We start from the raw sequence: 13,853 nt of genomic DNA on the forward strand, positions 1-13,853 counted from the left end.
TCAGCATTCTTTTTTTTTTTTTTTTTTTGAGATATTATTTTTAGGTAATCTCTACACCCAATGTAGGGCTCGAACCCACAACACCGAGACCAAGAGTCGCACGCTCCACTGATCGAGCTAGCCAGACTCCCTGAACTTCATCATGCTTGCCCTCAGTTTCCTCATCTGTGATGTGGGCAGAAACAGCACTACTCACTGGTTGTTGAGACGTTTAAATTTGTGAGTTTCCCTGTCCAATGCCTGGAACTTAGGAAGAGCTCATCGATATCAGCGATTCATTCCATGATGAGTTGTACCCAGTGAAGCCCTCTCCAGCTCAGATCCTTTCTCTCCCTACCATTTCACAGGTTCCCTCCTCACCGACCCTCAGCGGGCTCTCTCTTCTGGCTCACACCTACGGCCCAGTAAGACTTCTGGAGCACCAGAGGACGATCTGCCTTAGGGGCGGGGCCCATTAATGGGTCATGTCCCCTCCCGCCCCCCAGGGACAGGCTTACCCAGTGTCCTCCCGTGCCCTGGGGTGTGGGAGGAGCTGTGCTCAGGAGTCATCATTGAGTAACAGAGTTTGGAGCCACCTGGCTGTGTCGTCCTCCCAAGGGCCTTGAGGGAGACAGAAAAACACCTCGTTGTGTCAATGTTTGAACTATTTCGGAAATTGTCCCCGAGATGGCCCTGCAGTGCAGATAACCATCTGTGGGTTAGACATTTATTAATGTGTAACTTAGGGGGATGGCAGGGTGCAGCTCTGGCTGGGCCTGCCCATGGCCCAGAGGGCCAGCTCTGGCCTCTCCAGGGACTTGCTGTGTGAACCCAAGCTGGGCTTGTCGCCTCTCCATGCCTGTCTCTGGTTCCTGTGTGGGCCCTGAGGGGGAAGAAATGGATTCAGATAAAACAGGCAGGGAAGAGACCGCAAGGCTGGGCTTCTGTCCCCCGGGTGCTCCTCTGCCTGGGTGCCTCTCACTTATCTTCGGCTGGACTTCTGCCTCTCCATTTCTGACCAACTGCCAGCCTCAGGGCACCAGGGCGTGGGTCCCCATTTGTCAGGCACAGACTCTGTGTGTCACACGCTGTGGGAGCACACCGGACCATACATAGTTCATCCTTTCAACAAACCATGACACCATTTCACAGATGAGGAAACTGAGGCACACAGAAGTTTAATGACCTGCGGTCAGTGTGGGCTCCAGAGCCTGATCTCCTCACCTCTCCCCTCCACAGCCTCAGCGCTTGTGAGGACCTGCCATGGCTCAGGGCCGCCAACATTACTGGTTTAATCATCACAATGACCCTGACAGGTAAGTGCTCCTTATCCCATTCTGTAACCAAGGAACTGAGGCTTAGAAAGATGATGTGAAGGACACAGCTTGTAAGTGGCAGAGCTGGGATTCAGACCCAGGGACATTATTGGGCTGTAAAGCCCAGGTCTGCCCGTGGCTCCACATGGCCCTCTCCAGCACCCTGGCCCTGGCCCTGTGAATGACCTGCCTCCAGCCGGCCTGCAGCAGTCCAGCATACCATGTGGCCTGCAACCAATTAACCAATTAAACTCCCCCCACAACTGTGGGTTTCATATGGGAGAATTGTGCCAGCTACTAAAGGGGCCATGCCTAGGTTCAGACTGCCCTGGTCTGGCCTCCTGAGTATATAAGGCAGAGGCCTGGCTCGGAGCCCAGTCTGTGACCAAAGACCACTGCGCAGAACAGTGTGACCATAAGGGAACAGACCTAGCAAGGACCACTGGGGCTCTCAAGCCCTGTGAATTAGGATGGTCCCTGATCGCACACATTTTCACACAGGACTCTCCTGGACGCCCCTTTACCCACCCCAACTCCAACTCCAGACACGCCTGCCAATCTCTGAGCTTCTGTGGCAGTGAGTGCTCAGAGGGAGGCCCTGGGGGCCAAAAGCCAAGGCCCCGCAGAGCAAGTCCCAGTTCCATGAGGGCTTGATCACGCACACACAGTGTCACGAGGCACACACTTAGGGCTCCACAGTTCACCCCCCAGAGTCACACTGTCACTGCCACTCCCTGAACACACACAGCCTCCACTCCTGGAGACCCACAGGCTCCCTCTGCCCGCCCTGAACGCCCCCTCAACCTTTCCCCCTCTCTATCGCCCCCACCCATCTCCCTCCTCACCCCTTCCCGCCCCTGCTGCCTCTCCCTCCCTTGCTCGCGCAGCTCCAGCCCCGCCCCTTCCGAGGTCCCGCCCCGCTTTCCGTGGCGTCCCGCTTGCGTCTGGCGTTCCGGGTCAGTGTCCCGCGGCTGCCAGGTGGATGAGGCCAGTGAGACTCATGAAGGTGTTCGTCACCCGCAGGATCCCCCCCGACGGCTGGGCGGCGCTCGCCCAGGCAGCAGAGTAAGAGCCCCGCGCCCCTGCGACACGCCGAGTCCCCGGGCCCCGCCGGGGCTGGCGGTGGTGTCGGGGAAGGGGCCGCGGAGCCCGAGCCCTCGCCTGGCTGCCTGCACCCCGCACACAGGGTGACTCAGCGTCTTCAGGCGGCCAGGGGCGGGCTGGGGGCTGTGTCCTTACACCCCACTTATTTTTGGTGGGGAGGGCCTGATGGCGCAAGGGCCGGAGGGAGCCGGATCCTGCGCTTGCGTCTTAGCCGGCCTTGCCAAGCCGTGCCCGGCCTGGACGGTCATGGAGTTTGGGGAGGCTTAAAGAAAGTTCTCTGTGGCCTAGCCTTGTCCAATCCTGTTGCAGTGACACTTTTTGCAGGGCCCGTAACTCGAATGGCAGTGCGGGTGAAGGGAAAGGCCTGGGGAGAGGGGAGGCGGAGGGTGAAGCAAGATCCAGGCTGTTAATCCTTTACCCTAGAGGTCACTTTTGGCAGGTTCAGGGACCTTCGCAGTCACTGGCCCGGTCCCTTTGGACAGCTGGCAGGGGCTTCTTGTGACCCTTAAACTGAAGATCGTATGCTAGGTTTTCAAGTGCTTCGTAGACATAAATGCTTAATCCTTGCAACACTCTGAAGTTGGTCCTATAATTCCCATTTTACAGATGAGCAAACTGGGAGAGGTTAAGTGCCTTGGCCAGAGTCACAGCTGCAGTGTGGCGGAGCTGGGATTTAAACTCAGCTCTGTCTGAGGGCAGCGGAAGCACTGTGTCCTCCAGGTCTGCACTGCCAGTGTCCGGCAGTGAGAAGGTAGAACCCAGGCTCAGAAACCAGGGCCATGCAAAGACCAGATTTGTTTGTTTTGTTCAATGTAACAAAACCTTTGCTGCCGGACTGCCAAGTTGCAGGCACTGAGGAGGAAGGGAGAGGGCAGAAGGCAGCTGTAGCATTGAGTGCTGCGCCCACGGGAAGGAGGCTGCAGGGAGGCCTGTGCCCAGGCTTGGTCTGCCAGGTGCTGCAGCAAGGGCCTCTGGGAGGCACCAGCCGCCGTCCTGTGTGTTACCACATGTGATGGGGCACTGATTTACATGGCAAGGACTGGGAAGCTGGGCAGCTCCCCTGGAAACACCTCCACGGCTCACGAGCTGTGGCAGAAGTGTGCCCTCAAACTCCTCCACGTTGCGTTGCTTTGATCTTGGCCTTCCTGGCAGGGTGCAAGTCGGAGACTTTCCTGTTGCATGGACTCCCAAGGACAGGACATTCAAGCCTCAGCTGGTGCAGGAATGGCCCACCTCAAACCGGGGCTCCCCACTGGCCATGAGGCCTCCTGTGAGGGAGATCAGGTTCTTCCTTGCTTTGAACTGAGAGCTGTCCCCATGATTTTCTCCTTTTAGTCCAGGCTCTTGTCAGGCCTTGGTGACCTCCACTCTGCGACAGCCCTTTACAGCCACCCTCTCAGGGCAGTTCTGAGGCCGCCCATGCCTGACCTTGACCCAGGGGTCCTGAGGTGGGAGCAAGCAGAAGGCAGTGGTTCTCACTCTGAGAGGGAGTGTAGTCCCAGGGGGCCTCTGGGAGTCTGGGGGCATCTGTGGCGCTGCCCTGCTTCTGAGTGGTCTTTCTTGCGTCTTCAGCTGTGAGATGGAGCACTGGGATTCAGATGAGCCAATCCCCGCCAAGGAGTTGGAGCGAGGTGTGGCGGGGGCCCACGGCCTGCTTTGCCTCCTCTCTGATCGAGTGGACAAGAGGCTTCTGGATGCTGCAGGTGTGTGCTGGGCAGGGCTGGGGAGGGTTCCGAGGGTGTCTTGGCCCCATAGGGCATATCAGTCCACTGCGGCTGGCTCCCCACACATGCCTGCAGGAACCTGAGTTCCGAAGGCGTTCACTGCCAAACTAGTCCTGAGGAAGCAAGTGTGTGCAGCTCCATGTGGCACAGGCATTGCTCCCCTCCTGGCCGCAAAGCCCTGGAGGGAGCTAGGAGGGCAAAGACTGTGGTGTGGAGGGAGCGCCTGAGTCCCTAGGCCCTCATCCAGCCCTGCCCCAGGCTTGCTTTATGACCTGGAGAAAGTCCCTGTCCCTTCTGGGCTCATTTGTATCGTTGCAAGAGGGCCCAGCTCAGGGCCAGGCACCAGCAGGCACCCAGAATGTTTTAGCTGCAGCCATGGGGCCCAGCCCTGGGCCAGGGCAAATGTCACCGTAGAAAGCTCTTGGGAGGAAAGGCTCAGACATAGAGGCTGCTGGATGGGGAGGGCCTGCGTGAGTCCGTGCCGAGCCAATCCATGCCCCAGCCTTGGCCCTGGAGCTTTCCACACCCTGCCCCGTGGAGAGTGTGTGTGAGGGTCACACCCCAGCCAAATCTCAGTGGACACTTCAGTGTGTCCACAGCAAGGCCCCAGGGGCAGTCATAGGAGGCTGGAGGCTCATTGAGGGACAGTCCCATGGGTGAGCATGGAGGTCTGAGTGTCTGAGGCCTCGAGGCGAACCGCAGCTCTGCCACTTGGCAGCCTGTGACTGGGGCCGGCCACCTCCGCTCCCTGAGCCGCAGAGTCTGTCCTCAGAGGAGTCACGTCGGATTGTCGAGTCTGTCAGGTAGGGTTGCTTAGGATTCTAGCCCAGGAACAGAGATGTCAGCCTTTCCTCTTGTTCTCAAAAAATAAGAATAAGCAGATGGCCCCGTGATATCCCCGGGGGTGTGGGCTGGACTCCAGGAGGAGAGATACAAACAGTGCTCTCTCTGCACCACAGGATCCAATCTCAGAGTCATCAGCACCATGTCTGTCGGCGTTGACCACTTGGCTTTGGAGGAAATCAAGAAGCGGTAAAAGCAGCTTACGCCCTGGAAGGGCCAGGGGAGAGGGCCGGCCCCCAGAGCGGGAAAGGGCACTGAGTATTCATTTGCTCGTACCCCCCTCCGCCCTCCAGTGAGACTGTGAGGGGCCTGCCCGTTCGCTCTGTCCGCATGAGCACAGGGCAGTTACCACAGGCCGCGAACGGTGGGACGCTGTGGGTAACTACATCTGTCAGGTAGCCCCCTTGCCCGTTCAGCCTGGTGGTTGATCTTGACCACAACCCCTTGAAGTAGGAAAGGCTCGTATTATTATTATTTCTCCCATTAAGTGAGGAGATTCAGAAAGAGCGAGTAGTAATTTGCCCCAGACTTAGGGCCCTGATCTTTCATCTTCGTGTTCTGCGCCAGGCGGGAGATAAGTGAACCAGAAGGAGGGCAGACGCTTCCTGAGTGCTCCTTTACAGCTTGGAGCTTCCCGGCGGGCAGTGCAAAGAGGGAGGAGGGCGGCGGCATGGAGAGGTCCATGAGGTAGAAATTGGTGAAGGTGCCTGAGGCCTGTGTTGCCACCAGATCTTTGCTTCGTAGCGGCATCCGTGTGGGCTACACCCCAGATGTCTTGACAGACACCACAGCAGAACTCGCCATGTCCCTGCTGCTCACCACCTGTCGCCGCTTGCCAGAAGCCATGGAGGAGGTGAAGAAGTGAGTGAACCCGATGGGAAAGTTGGCTGTGCTCGGCAGCTGGGTGCCTGAGGCCCTGGTGTCCCCCTGGCCTGGATGTGATGCTGTCCCCCGGGGGGCCTCTTCTAGTGAGCAGGGACAGACCCAGCCAGACTGATGAGGGGCAGAGCTGAGCTGAAGACACGTGTGGGTGAATGGTGGCTTTGAGGGGAAATCGTGAGGGAGAAGGATAGGGAGAGACAGATCAGTCCTGCCCGGTTGGGGAGGAAGTAGGGGCAGGGACAGGAGCATGGAGTGTAGGCTTCCCCGGGGAAGTAGCCGGTGGGCATCGTCGCTCGTAATGCATCGATGCCAGCAGCTCGGAAAGCTGACAGTGGTTTCACAAATCCTTTGGTAGTGAGACCTGGCCGGAAATGACAGGAGGCCATCGAAGGCCTTTATTTCTCTCCCTCTGTGTGAATGTCCGTGCTTTGCCGCCGGTCAACCCATGTGTTTGGTAACAGGCAGCCCTAGATGCTGCTGAGGGTGTGGAATAGAACAGGCGATAGGCACCAGGAAACCTTTCTGAAATCGGAAAATTGCAATGCCTGGCCTGAGGGTTTCGGATCAGGGCTTTGGGTCTGTGTGTCCAGGCTTAGGGAGGGCACTACAGCTGCTGGGAGATGGGCAGATGGGCCAGTGCAGGCCCTCGGGGCTTGTAGACCAGGAGCTGGGGCCCCGGGCCAGGCCGAGGCAGACACTGAAGGCATGTCCCGCTCACGCTGCTGCCCCAGAAGTCCGCACCCTTCTCAGAGGTGGCTTAAGGCAGCTCCATCCCGCTCCTGTGCACCCAGGGATGTGGGGTGGGCCTGGGGTTTTACTTTGTGTTGCTTCCCTGGGGCACTGGGAATACTGGTTTTGGAATCCCAGATCCTGAGTTGACAGCCTGCTGCTCCCACCTCTGGCCTGGCTGGGTATGACCTCAGGGAGGCCACCCTTGCTGGTCTTGGTTTCCCCATCTGCAAAATGGGATGAGAACTTCAAAGGCCGCTTCCAGCCCTCAGAGGCTGTGCCGTCCAGTGCCATTAAGGGAAGAGTCATTCGAGAGCCGCTCATCCACAGCACTCAGTGGCTATGATGTAACTTGTGCTACGGGCTGTCCTGTGAGCTGGAGAACAGAGTCTTCTACCTCTTGGGCCCCAGCCCCTGCCTGGGGGTCCCGGGTCCGTGTGTTCACAGAGAGCCTTCATCTTTGCCCGAGGCTGGGCTCTGACCTGCCCCCCCTCCCCACAGCGGTGGCTGGAGCTCGTGGAAACCCCTGTGGATGTGTGGCTATGGACTCACTCAGAGCACCGTGGGCATCATCGGGCTGGGGCGCATCGGTGAGGCCCCCACCTTCCCGCTGGCCCACCCCAGCAACCTTGGTGTCACCTGTGTCTCTGGTGCCCGGTGTCTGGGTGTTGACCATCCTTTGGAAAGAGTGGCCACCCTGGGCTGTTCCCAGTGCACTTTGCATGCAGTAGGGACATCTAACCGACAGACCCTGCTTCCTAAAACACAGGCAAAAACAAAAAATAAATGAAAGCAAGAGTTCCTTAAGAACTTGCTAGGTGATGGAAGCAAGCTGAGTTGGGATTCTTTATGGTCACAGCTCCATACAGAATGGAGGAAAGCGGTAATGGCTGGGTTGGGGCCTTGAGGAGGGCTTCCCGTGGGACAGCTCGCACTCCCCCAAGCCTGCCGGAAGGCATTTTGCCCGTAAAGCTTTAACTTGAGAACCAGATGATCCGGGGGGCAGAGCTTACCTGTGATTCTGCAGACGGGCCAGAGCTAGTTTTCTCCCAGGGGTCCCTGCTTGGAGAAGTCTGGCCTGAAGGCTTGAGCTCAGCCAGGCAGCTGTCCGTGGTTCTCCGGCATCTGCCTGGTCCAGAGGCGAGGGTGAGGGTGGAGAGGACGGACAGTCCGGCCAGCTAGCGGTGCCTCTCCCGCTGGAGAGTTGCTTGGAGGAACCCACCAGCTTTGGGGCACATTCTGATTCTGGAAAGCCAGCAACCCAAGCCTGTCTTTCGAGCAAGACATGTGACAATGTCTTATAAGCTTTGGGGTGAGTTGGCAGTTTGGCCGTGGCACTGGAAAGTCCTAAGAAGTCCTGGGCTGCGTTAATAAAAGCAAAGAGTCCAGAAGGAGGGAGGGGACTGCTGTGTCAGTCCACTCTTGGGGTGCCAGGCCCAGTTCTCAGGGATGGTTAGCAAATGGCTCTCAAGGTACCCAGGGCCAAGTCATAGCCACAGAGGAGCTCTGGTGCTGTCTCCAGGTCTCTGAAGGGCTGTCACATGGCCCCCCAAGGGCAGTGTGGGCCTCTGGGGGGCTGGCTACACTGGCACAGGACCAGTTAAAGTCGGAAGTGTGCTGATGGAAGGACCCCCCACCCCCACCCCAGGGACTCTCTGTCCCTGGAGCTGCTGAGTTCTGCTCCTGCCCTCTGAGGGGTTGGGGACAAGCCAGGACTCTCTTTGCCTCCAGGCCAGGCCATTGCTCGGCGTCTGAAGCCATTTGGCGTCCAAAGATTCCTGTACACGGGGCGCCAGCCCAGGCCTCGGGAAGCTGCAGAATTCCAGGCCGAGTTTGGTAAGTAAAATCTTGATTTCCGCAGGAGTCCCATCTGAGCCCGGTAGAGGGGTGTCGTAGTGGCAGCATCTCAGGCAGGTGTAGCTGGGGCCTGTGGTGTTGCTCAGGTACTAGCTAACCTACCTGGTCCTGGTTGCGGGGGCCCAGTCAGAGAGTGCAGGGATACACCCAGGCCACACGGGGAGTTCTCACCGTGCCTGAGAGCTCTCCAGGGTTCTTGTCTCTCAGAGTTTCTTGTCACCACTGTCCCTGCCTGGGCAGAGCACCAGGGATGGTGACAAATGTAAGGGATTGATGGGAACTTTGACACCCAGTTTCTCTAATAAACCGGTGAGCACTGTTCCCCAGCCTTGTGTCCCATGGATCTAGCCCCCCGTCAGGGGGCATAGTGTTGTGAGCAGAGGGCAGCTGGATTTTAGCCATTCCTCACCCCCTTGGCACACTGGGGCCTTCCCGCCCCTCTCTGGCCTTAGTTTCCCCATCTGTGAGACCAGGGAGCTGGATAAATGATGCAGTATACCAGGAGCCCACCAGGAGGGATAGTTATCAGAGGTTTTGTGGGGACGCAAGGCCTTCAGGAAGCAACTTGGGAGTTTGGCAGGGGGAGGCGAGGGTCTGGTCTCCCATCCTTTTGCTGTCTCCATCCTGGGACTTGGTGTCTTACGGAGCCCTGCCCTTCCCCAGTGTCGACCCCCCGGCTGGCTGCTGAGTCTGATTTCATCATCGTGGCCTGCTCCTTAACCCCTGCAACCAAGGGGCTCTGCAACAAGGACTTCTTCCAGCAGATGAAGAGCACGGCCGTGTTTGTCAACATCAGCAGGTTCACTGGGGCCGCCCAAGCTCCCTGGGGCACCGAGAAAGCCTAGAGGGGGGCTGTCCCTGCTGCCGTGATCCCCGTGGGTTTTCCGTGACACCTTGGGTGGAGCCTCCCCCTCTCTAAACCGACGCATCAGCCAGACCCAGCTCAGAAGTCCAGTAAAGGCCACCAGAGAGTGCCCTAGGCTGGGAGGAGGAGCCGCCAGAGCAGGTGTGGCTTGTCGGTCCGGCAGTAGCACGTGGCAGACTTGGTTCCGGGAGTGGAGGCAGGATAGCAACAAGTTACCAGCCACCCTCAGGTAGCCCGTGTTCTCTACTGCAAAGAGTTGGGTATAACGATCTTAGCAGCCCTTCGGAGGCCATCCATCCGTAACACTAAGCCTGGGTCTGAGTTAGTGACATCTTGAACCTTGGTGCTTCTGGAAAGAAAGACTCAAACCCAACTTAATTCGGTTTACCACAGTGTCCCCAGGGTGCCTTCAGGCCACTGGGCATGTTACAGAGGCAGACCTTCCCTTTCTGCCACTCCAGACACGGCCTGGTTGGTGCCCTTTGAACCTGCTTAAGTCAGTTTGGAGGCAAGTAAAGACAAATGAAGGGTTTTCATGGGGTCCCCCTCACGTCACCTCAGAGGCCCCTGTACTTATGAATGTCTAGCCACAAAGGAGGTGACCTGGAGGGGGCGTGAAACATGCAGGGGTGCAGGGCTCGTGCTGACTGAGCATGTCTGTCTCCGAGTACAGAGCACCTGTATGAACCCAGGACTGGGCGGGGTCCTGTGCATTGTTGCCGACTGCACAAGTATTACTTCGGGTGCAGCATGAAGTCTTGAGCCCATCGTTTCCTCCCTTCAGTGGCTCAGTCACAGGAGGGAGGGCTGCTCACTCGGATGTAGTTAGGACAACTCGATGCTATGGTTCCCGCACATTCTCAGGCAGACACCCCTGGACAGGGCCCCACGCTGATGCAGAACGGAGGCCCTGTTCCAGCACTAGTGGGTTGGTAAGCTCTCATCCTCTCAGCATGCCTAGGAGTGGGGTGTATTCTTCCCGTCTTACAGAGGCAGGTGACACCCTGGCCCAAGGTCACACAGCTACCGAGTGGTAGGGTGTGGGCTTCTCAGTGTTTCTGTACAGATTTATGGTAAAGAAGTAGCTTATCAGACTTTCTGCTTTAAGAGTCAGTGCCAGGTGTGCCTGGTCCCGTAGGGAAATCCATTCCGTGGGTGGTTCTGCTGTAGAGGCAGCCTGCGGGGAGGGAGCTTGGGGGTGGCCAAGGCACCACTGTCCTTCCCAGGGGAGAAGTGGTGAACCAGGACGACCTGTACGAGGCCTTGACTAGCGGGCAGATTGCGGCTGCTGGGCTGGATGTGACAACCCCGGAACCGCTGCCCACAGACCACCCGCTCCTGACCCTGAAGAACTGCGGTGAGAACTGTGATTTCCTGATGCGGAGTCACCCGGGCCTGCGGGAGTTAGAGGCGGTCTGGAGGTGCTGGGTGCAGAGCTGCCGTGAGCGGCACCGAGCACGGGGACACAGGCGGAAGGGAGATGTTGAGGCTGTTAGTGACACCGGCACACTGCAATGCGGGGCAAGGCATCATAAGAACTGATGCCGCAGGGCTGAGGACCACACGTGGATGCTTCTTAGCCTCCCCAGCTACTCTACCTGGTTAAGAGCTCTTTATATTAAGTTCTGTCTCCCCAGGGAGCTAGTGTGCTGTCTCCAGACTCATATAGGGGCTGTGTCAGTCCCTGTCTTTTGTGTACACTCTGGGATGGAACCCCGCACAGAAGGTCCTTAGCTGCCTGTCCACGGGGAATGCCCCCATTATTGTAGCCCTCGGAAATTCCACTGTCCCCACCGTCCTCACCAGGCTGAAAGGAGGAACATTGGCGCTCACGTCTGGGCTATTGCCCACAGCTGGGAAAACCGTCCCATCCCTGCAGGCCCAGCACTTCAGCTCAGTGCCCTGGATACTGCTTTCGAAAGATGTTCTTTGGGGACAAGTGACCTCACTCGTATCTGGGTTTCAGTAGCCCCAAGTCCCTATATCATTCCCCTGACCCTCAGCCCCATAGGAGTGGAGCGCGTAAGGACAGTGGCCAAATCAAAGAGCACTAAGCAGGTTCTCTTTATTCTCACTGACAACCCCTGGTCAGGAAAACAGGGCCCACTTTAAGACTCTGGAAACACCCTTACCTCCCTCTGTTCCTCCCCTTTCCAGTGATCCTGCCCCACATTGGCAGCGCCACCTATGGAACCCGAAACACCATGTCCTTGTTGGCAGCTAACAACTTGCTGGCTGGCCTGCGAGGGGAGCCGATGCCCAGTGAGCTCAAGCTGTAGCGCCAGGAGCCGCTGAGGGTCAGGAGGCCCACCGTGCCCCTGGAGTCTGTCAGCGGAGGCTTGATCTGGACCCACAGGACAGGAGCCAAGGGAAAAATGTCTGATCTGTTCTGATCCTGCAGAAGGAAGACTGGTGCTGATACACAGGCTTGCTGCTTTTGTGGTTGGAAACATCTGAGCCAAAAGTATGTGATCCTATTAAATAATTCTCTGAGACAGTGTGGGCCTGTAACTGGGAGAAGCTAACAAGGGCATCTGCTTACCTTTTTTTTTTTTTTTTTTAATTTATTTATTTGACAGCTAGGGATCACAAGCAGGCAGAGAGGCAGGCGGAGAGGGGAGGTGGGGGTAGCAGGTAGCAGAGATAGCTGAGCAGAGAGCCTGACATGGGGCTTGATCCCAAGACCCTGGGATCATGACCTGAACCAAAGGCAGAGGCTTTAACCCACTGAGCCACCCAGGCGCCCTGCTTACCTTTCTAAAATCAGGGCATCTGGTGATGTGTGGGCTCTGCTCTGCCCCCAACCCTCCCCCGCAACCCCCGCCAGCATGTGAGCTATTAGAACCTGTCCAAACCACCTTACCCCTCATGTCCTCCTCGACTCCTTCACTTGTCCCTCACCGGGGATGGGACAACCATGGCCCAGTGGTGACCATGGCACTTGCTACCTAGACCATCCAATTAATACACATGGCGAAGAGAAGCAGGTAAGGTCATAGTACTCTTACTGTTTTGGCCAAGAGTAATTAGAGGTAGGTGAGTTTAATTTTTATTTAAAATCTGTTTCAGCACCTTCACACTTTGCACTCTTTGTCCATCCCCTCCGCCCCTGCCCCCAGGTCCTTGTTCAGATCACCACCTGACTTACTGCTTTACTCCTCCCGAGGCCAGGCCTCCTGCATGGCCAGAGCCCCGCTCCCGCCAAGGGATTCAGGTTCCGGCTCTTCCCCATGGCCAAGATGGAGCTTTCACCCTGGCAGGCAGGTATGGGAGCAGCAGAAAGCGCAGGGTGCAGCAGGCTGTCCGAGAGGAGGACTGGGTGTGCTGAGAACACCCGTGGCTTCGGCCCAGACAGAGTGCAGGAAGAGCAGAGGGACTGAATTGAGGGCAGTGACAATAACTGTGATGGCCACCATTAAGAGTATTTTGGAGGAGGTTTGTTTTTTTTTTTTTTTAAAGTACTGGTCAAAGCAGGGTTAGGGGAGAAAGCCATATTTCCCTTTTTTCTTTCAACCTTAATAACCTAAGCAAAGAAAAAACACATAGTTAGTTAGAGGCATGAATGTGACAAATTTTTTATTTCAAAATCTCGAATTTTGACCAGCATAGCACCACTGACTTGGGTGCCCTGATAGAACCTTGTGACTTGCCCACCAGAAATGACCATGCCAGGCTATAATTAAGGCTAACCAATCAAAATTCAGGTACCCAAAACCAGTTCTAATTCAGGTAGAAACTACGGATCACAGGAACCCTGAGACTGGTTTTGCAGGGAACCTCTGAATTATTTTTAAGTTTTATAGCATGTATGAGGACACTGGCCCAAAAGCTTGCTTCTCACATGTAGAGACTGATCAACTAAGAGGTAGATGAGAGATTCCAGACTCCATCTAGCAGTGGAGAGGCGGGGCTCCAGGCGCTGTATCAGAGACAGGCCCTAAAGCCAGGTCCACTGAGGCTGAACTGAGGTGAGGCGCAGCCGCCCGGCCCCTCCCCCCCAAGATGGAAGGGAAGGAAGGAGAGTACCCCTGCTCTTCCCGCTGCCACTGGCTCCTCTCCCCAGGCCCAGGCAGGGACTCTCTTGTGTTCCACCTTGACCCACCTGCCTCCCAAGGTTAATCTTCCCATAAGATGCTGGTCCCCACATCTAGTACAGGGGTAGATGAGGAACCCCCCCACATCCAATCAGAACACAACTCTAACAACAGCCGCACGCACAACAGCATTTCACACGTGATCCCATTATCCTCCAGCAGTCTCTTTCCCACGTCTGCTGGAAAGGGGAGGAATCACAGAAGTTTCCTTTTTGGCTTTCCTCCCTGGGAATCCATTCACAGGAGATGCTAAGCCTGACTATGAACAATGTGAGTTTATCCACAGACAGATGTGTAACTGCACACACTAGATTACGGGGAGAAAACGCATGCTGATTGTTTTGGGCTACACGTACTTTGCTTTCTAAACAGTTCTAAGTAAGAACCGAAGGACTTCTTTTGATTACGCACAGTGGTTTGGTGTCTCTGAAAGAGCTGTGTAAAACATGAACTCATGTTC

At 56.7% G+C, this 13,853-nt stretch overlaps 1 protein-coding gene across 1 annotated transcript; it reads left to right on the plus strand.

Moving 5' to 3' along the window:
• The first annotated feature begins 2,216 nt into the window (after nucleotides 1-2,216).
• Nucleotides 2,217-11,794, plus strand: GRHPR (glyoxylate and hydroxypyruvate reductase). Its single transcript, XM_032860612.1, has 9 exons — nucleotides 2,217-2,360; nucleotides 3,972-4,102; nucleotides 5,083-5,155; nucleotides 5,711-5,827; nucleotides 7,079-7,167; nucleotides 8,309-8,413; nucleotides 9,098-9,233; nucleotides 10,526-10,656; nucleotides 11,457-11,794. Exons 1-9 carry the CDS (start codon nucleotides 2,278-2,280, stop codon nucleotides 11,576-11,578), a joined length of 987 nt encoding a protein of 328 aa, XP_032716503.1. The 5' UTR covers nucleotides 2,217-2,277; the 3' UTR covers nucleotides 11,579-11,794.
• Nucleotides 11,795-13,853: the final 2,059 nt, after the last annotated feature.

This window comes from Lontra canadensis, unplaced genomic scaffold, assembly GCF_010015895.1.
Source record: "Lontra canadensis isolate GAN:19392208 unplaced genomic scaffold, GSC_riverotter_1.0 scaffold19, whole genome shotgun sequence".
Classification (NCBI taxonomy): Eukaryota; Metazoa; Chordata; class Mammalia; order Carnivora; family Mustelidae; genus Lontra; species Lontra canadensis.